This window comes from Pristiophorus japonicus, chromosome 7 (genome assembly GCF_044704955.1).
Source record: "Pristiophorus japonicus isolate sPriJap1 chromosome 7, sPriJap1.hap1, whole genome shotgun sequence".
NCBI lineage: Eukaryota > Metazoa > Chordata > Chondrichthyes > Pristiophoridae > Pristiophorus > Pristiophorus japonicus.
Window position 1 is genome coordinate 12,966,210 of NC_091983.1, and position 6,989 is coordinate 12,973,198.

The 6,989-nt window shown below is 68.7% G+C and overlaps 1 protein-coding gene across 2 annotated transcripts in view; it reads right to left on the reverse strand.

Moving 5' to 3' along the window:
- Nucleotides 1–5,981, reverse strand: part of selenol (selenoprotein L) — a 38,858-nt gene extending 32,877 nt beyond the window's left edge. The window contains exon 1 of one of the 2 annotated variants that reach the window (XM_070884325.1): nucleotides 5,777–5,981. In XM_070884325.1, the coding sequence (XP_070740426.1) occupies nucleotides 5,777–5,882 (106 nt within the window). In that variant the 5' untranslated portion in view covers nucleotides 5,883–5,981. The remainder of the gene's footprint in view (nucleotides 1–5,776) is intronic. The other variant, XM_070884324.1, reaches the window with a different exon arrangement.
- Nucleotides 5,982–6,989: the final 1,008 nt, after the last annotated feature.

Genomic DNA, 6,989 nt, shown 5'->3' on the forward strand with positions numbered 1-6,989 from the left:
GGGAAGAGGGAGGGGGGAGGGGGGGAGAGGGGGGTGGTGGAAGAGGGAGGAGGGGGGTGGGGGAAGAGGGAGGGAGGGGGGTGGGGGAAGAGGGAGGGAGGGGGGTGGGGGAAGAGGGAGGGAGGGGGGTGGGGGAAAGAGGGAGGGAGGGGGGTGGGGGAAGAGGGAGGGAGGGGGGTGGGGGAAGAGGGAGGGAGGGGGGTGGGGGAAGAGGGAGGGAGGGGGGTGGGGGAAGAGGGAGGGAGGGGGGGTGGGGGAAGAGGGAGGGAGGGGGGTGGGGGAAGAGGGAGGGAGGGGGGTGGGGGAAGAGGGAGGGAGGGGGGTGGGGGAAGAGGGAGGGAGGGGGGTGGGGGAAGAGGGAGGGAGGGGGGTGGGGGAAGAGGGAGGGAGGGGGGTGGGGGAAGAGGGAGGGAGGGGGGTGGGGGAAGAGGGAGGGAGGGGGTGGGGGAAGAGGGAGGGAGGGGGGTGGGGGAAGAGGGAGGGAGGGGGGTGGGGGAAGAGGGAGGGAGGGGGGTGGGGGAAGAGGGAGGGAGGGGGGTGGGGGAAGAGGGAGGGAGGGGGGTGGGGAAGAGGGAGGGAGGGGGGTGGGGGAAGAGGGAGGGAGGGGGGTGGGGGAAGAGGGAGGGAGGGGGGTGGGGGAAGAGGGAGGGAGGGGGTGGGGGAAGAGGGAGGGAGGGGGTGGGGGAAGAGGGAGGGAGGGGGGTGGGGGAAGAGGGAGGGAGGGGGGTGGGGGAAGAGGGAGGGAGGGGGGTGGGGGGAAGAGGGAGGGAGGGGGGGTGGGGGAAGAGGGAGGGAGGGGGGTGGGGGGAAGAGGGAGGGAGGGGGGTGGGGGAAGAGGGAGGGAGGGGGTGGGGGAGAGAGGGAGGGGAGGGGGTGGGGGGAAGAGGGAGGGAGTGGGGGTGGGGGAAGAGGGAGGGAGTGGGGGTGGGGAAGAGGGAGGGAGTGGGGTGTGGGAAGAGGGAGGGAGGGGGGTGTGGAAGAGGGAGGGAGGGGGGTGGGGGAAGAGGGAGGGAGGGGGGTGGGGGAAGAGGGAGGGAGGGGGGTGGGGGAAGAGGGAGGAGGGGGGTGGGGGGAAGAGGGAGGGAGGGGGGTGGGGGAAGAGGGAGGGAGGGGGGTGGGGGAAGAGGGAGGGAGGGGGGGTGGGGGAAGAGGGAGGGAGGGGGGTGGGGGAAGAGGGAGGGAGGGGGGTGGGGGAAGAGGGAGGGAGGGGGGTGGGGGAAGAGGGAGGGAGGGGGGTGGGGGAAGAGGGAGGGAGGGGGGTGGGGGAAGAGGGAGGGAGGGGGGTGGGGGAAGAGGGAGGGAGGGGGTGGGGGAAGAGGGAGGGAGGGGGGTGGGGGAAGAGGGAGGGAGGGGGGTGGGGGAAGAGGGAGGGAGGGGGGTGGGGGAAGAGGGAGGGAGGGGGGTGGGGGAAGAGGGAGGGAGGGGGGTGGGGGAAGAGGGAGGGAGGGGGGTGGGGGAAGAGGGAGGGAGGGGGGTGGGGGAAGAGGGAGGGAGGGGGGTGGGGGAAGAGGGAGGGAGGGGGGTGGGGGAAGAGGGAGGGAGGGGGGTGGGGGAAGAGGGAGGGCGGGGGGTGGGGGAAGAGGGAGGGAGGGGGTGGGGGAAGAGGGAGGGAGGGGGGTGGGGGAAGAGGGAGGGAGGGGGGTGGGGGAAGAGGGAGGGCGGGGGGTGGGGGAAGAGGGAGGGCGGGGGGTGGGGGAAGAGGGAGGGAGGGGGGTGGGGGAAGAGGGAGGGAGGGGGGTGGGGGAAGAGGGAGGGAGGGGGGTGGGGGAAGAGGGAGGAGGGGGGTGGGGGGAAAGAGGGAGGGAGGGGGGTGGGGGAAGAGGGAGGGAGGGGGGTGGGGAAGAGGGAGGGAGGGGGGGAAGAGGGAGGGAGGGGGGGGGAAGAGGGAGGGAGGGGGGGAAGAGGGAGGGAGGGGGGGGAAGAGGGAGGGAGGGGGGGGGAAGAGGGAGGGAGGAAGAGGGAGGGGGGGGAAGAGGGAGGGAGGAAGAGGGAGGGAGTAGAGGGGGAAGAGGGAGGGAGCGAGGGAGGGAGCGGGGGGTGAAGAGGGGGGAAGAGAGAGGGGGGAAAGGTGGAGGGGGGGGAAGAGGGAGGGGGGGGAGAGGGAGGGGGGAAGAGGGAGGGGGGGGAAGAGGGAGGGGGGGAAGAGGGAGGGGGGGGGAAGAGGGAGGGTTGGAAGAGGGAGGGGGGGAAGAGGGAGGGGGGAAGAGGGAGGGAGGGAAGAGGGAGGGGGGAAGAGGGAGGGGGGGAAGAGGGAGGGGGGGAAGAGGGAGGGGGGGAAGAGGGAGGGGGAGGAAGAGGGAGGGGGAGGAAGAGGGAGGGGAGGAAGAGGGAGGGGGAGGAAGAGGGAGGGGGAGGAAGAGAGAGAGGGGGAAGAGGGAGGGAGGGAGAGGGGGGTGGGGAAGAGGGAGGGGAGGGGGGTGGAGGGAGGGAGGGGGGTGGGGGAAGAGGGAGGGAGGTGGGAGGGGGGTGGAGGGAGGGAGGGGGGTGGGGGAAGAGGGAGGGAGGTGGGGTGGGGAAAGAGGGAGGGAGTGGGGTGGGGGAAGAGGGGGGGTGGGGGAAGAGGGAGGGAGGGGGTGGGGGGAAGAGGGAGGGAGGGGGGTGGGGGAAGAGGGAGGGAGGAGGTGGGGAAGAGGGAGGGAGGAGGTGGGGGAAGAGGGAGGGAGGGGTGTGGGGAAGAGGGAGGGAGGGGTTGTGGGGGAAGAGGGAGGGAGGGGGTGGGGGAAGAGGGAGGGAGGGGGGTGGGGGAAGAGGGAGGGAGGGGGGTGGGGGAAGAGGGAGGGAGGGGGGTGGGGAAGAGGGAGGGAGGGGGGTGGGGAAGAGGGAGGGAGGGGGGTGGGGGAAGAGGGAGGGAGGGGGGTGGGGAAGAGGGAGGGAGGGGGGTGGGGGAAGAGGGAGGGAGGGGGGTGGGGGAAGAGGGAGGGAGGGGGTGGGGGAAGAGGGAGGGAGGGGGGTGGGGAAGAGGGAGGGAGGGGGGTGGGGGAAGAGGGAGGGAGGGGGGTGGGGGAAGAGGGAGGGAGGGGGGTGGGGGAAGAGGGAGGGAGGGGGGTGGGGGAAGAGGGAGGGAGGGGGGTGGGGGAAGAGGGAGGGAGGGGGGTGGGGGAAGAGGGAGGGGGTGGGGGAAGAGGGAGGGAGGGGGGGAAGAGGGAGGGAGGGGGGGAAGAGGGAGGGAGGGGGGGAAGAGGGAGGGAGGGGGGGAAGAGGGAGGGAGGGGGGGAAGAGGGAGGGAGGGGGGAAGAGGGAGGGAGGGGGGAAGAGGGAGGGAGGGGGGAAGAGGGAGGGAGGGGGGGAAGAGGGAGGGAGGGGGGGAAGAGGGAAGAGGGAGGGAGTAGAGGGGGAAGAGGGAGGGAGGGAAGAGGGGGGAAGAGGGAGGGGGGGAAGAGGGAGGGGGGGAGGAGGGAGGGGGGAAGAGGGAGGGGGGAAGAGGGAGGGGGGGAAGAGGGAGGGGAGGGGGGAAGAGGGAGGGGAGGGGGAAGAGGGAGGGGGGAGGGGAGGGGGGAAGGGGAGGGGAGGGGAGGAGGGAGGGGAGGGGGGAAGAGGGAGGGGAGGGGGGTCGAGGGAGGGAGGGGGGTGGGGGAGAGGGTAGGGGGAGAGGGGAAGAGGGTAGGGGGAGAGGGAAAGAGGGTAGGGGGAGGGGGAAAGAGGGTAGGGGGAGGGGGAAAGAGGGTAGGGGGAGGGGGAAAGAGGGTAGGGGAGGGGGAAAGAGGGTAGTGGGAGGGAAAGAGGGATGGGGGAGGGGGAAAGAGGGATGGGGGAGGGGGAAAGAGGGATGGGGAGGGGGAAAGAGGGATGGGGGAGGGGGAAAGAGGGATGGGGGAGGGGGAAAGAGGGATGGGGGAGGGGGAAAGAGGGATGGGGGAGGGGGAAAGAGGGATGGGGGAGGGGGAAGAGGGATGGGGGAGGGGGAAAGAGGGATGGGGGAGGGGGAAAGAGGGATGGGGGAGGGGGAAAGAGGGATGGGGGAGGGGGAAAGAGGGATGGGGGAGGGGGAAAGAGGGATGGGGGAGGGGGAAAGAGGGATGGGGGAGGGGGAAAGAGGGATGGGGGAGGGGGAAAGAGGGAGGGGGAGGGGAAAGAGGGAGGGGGACGGGGAAAGAGGGAGTGAGGGGGAGGGGAAAAGAGGGAGTGAGGGGGAGGGGAAAGAGGGAGTGAGGGGGAGGGGGAAGAGGGAGTGAGGGGGAGGGGGAAGAGGGAGGGGGGGAAGAGGGAGGGGGGAAGAGGGAGGGGGGAAGAGGGAGGGGGGGAAGAGGGAGGGGTGGAAGAGGGAGGGGGGGAAGAGGGAGGGGGGGAAGAGGGAGGGGGGGAAGAGGGAGGGGGGGAAGAGGGAGGGGGGGAAGTGGGAGGGGGGGAAGAGGGAGGGGGGGAAGAGGGAGGGGGGGAAGAGGGAGGGGGGGAAGAGGGAGGGGGGGGGAAGAGGGAGGGGGGGAAAAGGGAGGGGGGGAAAAGGGAGGGGGGGAAAAGGGAGGGGGGGGAAAAGGGAGGGGGGGAAAAGGGAGGGAGGGGGAGAGGGAGGGAGGGGGAGGGGAAGAGTGAGGGGGGGAAGAGGGAGGGGAAGAGTGAGGGGGGTGAAGAGGGAGGGAGGGGGGGGGAAGAGGGAGGGGGGGAAGAGGGAGGGGGGGAAGAGGAAGGGATTGGGAGGGAGGGGAAGAGGGAGGGAGGGGGAGGGAGGGGAAGAGGGAGGGAGGGGAGGGAGGGGAAGAGGGAGGGAGGGGAGGGAAGAGGGATGGAGGGAGGGAAGAGGGATGGAGGGGGGGGAAGAGGGATGGAGGGGGGGGGAAGAGGGATGGAGGGGGGGGGAAGAGGGATGGAGGGGGGGAAGAGGGATGGAGGGGGGGAAGAGGGAGGGAGGGGGGGGGAGAAGAGGGAGTGAGGGGAGGGGGGGGAAGAGGGGAGGGAGGGGAGGGAGGGGAAGAGGGAGGGAGGGGAGGGAGGGGAGGGAGGGGAAGAGGGAGGGAGGGGAGGGAGGGGAAGAGGGAGGGAGCGGAGGGAGGGGAAGAGGGAGGGAGCGGAGGGAGGGGAAGAGGGAGGGAGCGGAGGGAGGGGAAGAGGGAGGGAGGGGAGGGAGGCGAAGAGGGAGGGAGGGGAGGGAGGCGAAGAGGGAGGGAGGGGAGGGAGGCGAAGAGGGAGGGAGGGGAGGGAGGCGAAGAGGGAGGGAGGGGAGGGAGGCGAAGAGGGAGGGAGGGGAGGGAGGCGAAGAGGGAAGGAGGGGAGGGAGGGGAAGAGGGAGGGAGGGGAAGGGAGGGAGGGGAGGGGGGGGTAGAGGGGGGGGAAGAGGGAGGGAGGGGAGGGGGGTAGAGGGGGGGAAGAGGGAGGGAGGGGAGGGGGGGAAGAGGGATGGAGGGGAGGGGGGGAAGAGGGATGGAGGGGAGGGGGGGAAGAGGGAGGGAGGGGAGGGGGAGTGAGAGGAAGGAGGGGGGCAGTGAGAGGGTGAGGGAGGGGGAGTGAGAGGAAGGGGGAGAGGGAGTGGGGCAGTGAGAGGGTGAGGGAGGGGGAGTGAGAGGAAGGGGGAGAGGGAGTGGGGCAGTGAGAGGGTGAGGGAGGGGAAGAGCGGCGGGGAGGGGGCAGTCTCCTGTGAATATGAAGAGTGGTGTCCGGCCTGCACCGCTCCCTGTACTTGCAGCTCCCGGTGTTTCACATTTCCAGGTTGCTCTCACTAACAGGCTCCGGGGGCCGGGAGTGCAGGTCTCAAACCTCAAACTGCAGGTTACCGGCTCCCCCGCCCACAGGCCGAGGCCGGGCCCGCTCCCCCCACCGGGACCCCGGGACCCCCCTCCCTCACCTCCGCCACTCTCCGCCCTGGCAGCGGCCAGGATCTCCCTGCCGGCCCCCGACAGCTCCCCGAGAGCCCGCAGCAGCTCCGCTTCCCCCGGAGCAGGTTCCATCATCGAAGCCGCCCCCAGAGTCACCGTCAGGCCGCACTTCCGCCCCGGGGGGGGGGGGGGGGTGGGTGGAGAGAGTCCGGGAGCGGAGGTCGCGCGCCAGCCTGCGGGGCGGAGGGGCCGTTTGCAGTGTGCTCACTGTCGCACTGTGGGAAACGCAGTAGCCAACTTGCACACAGCAAACTCACACCAACAACATTGTGATAATGACACGATCATGTGTTATGTTGATTGAACATTGGAAATCGGAGCAGGAGTAGTCCGCATGGCCCCTCGAGCCTGCTCCACCACTCAATAAGATCACGGTCCAAGTCAGCATGGATTTATGAAAGGGAAATCATGCTTGACGAATCTTCTGGAATTTTTTGAGGATGTAACTAGCAGAGTGGACAAGGGAGAACCAGTGGATGTGGTGTATTTCAAAAGGCTTTTGACAAACTCCCGCACAAGAGATTGGTGTGCAAAATCAAAGCACATGGTATTGGGGGTAATGTACTGACGTGGATAGAGAACTGGTTGGCAGAAAGAAGCAGTGAGTCGGGCTAAACAGGTCCTTTTCAGAATGGCAGGCAGTGACTAGTGGAGTGCCGCAGGGCTCCGTGCTGGGACCTATTTACAATATACATTAATGATTTGGATGAAGGAATTGAGTAATATCTCCAAGTTTGCAGATGACACTAAACTGGGTGGAGGTGTGAGGGGGATGCTAAGAGGCTGCAGGGTGACTTGGACAGGTTAGGTGGGTGGGCAAATGCATGGCAGATGCAGTATAATGTGGATAAATGAGGTTATCCATTTTGGGGGCAAAAACACGAAGGTAGAATATTATCTGAATGGCGACAGATTAGGAAAAGGGGAGGTGCAACGAGACCTGGGTGTCATGGTTCATCAGTCATTGAAGGTTGGCATGCAGGTACAGCAGGCGGTGAAGGCGGCAAATGGTATGTTGGCCATCATAGCTAGGGGATTTGAGCATAGGAGCAGGGAGGTCTTACTGCAGTTGTACAGGGCCTTAGTGAGGCCTCATCTGGAATATTGTGTTCAGTTTTGGTCTCCTAATCTGAGGAAGGACGTTCTTGCTATTGAGGGAGTGCAGCGAAGGTTCACCAGACT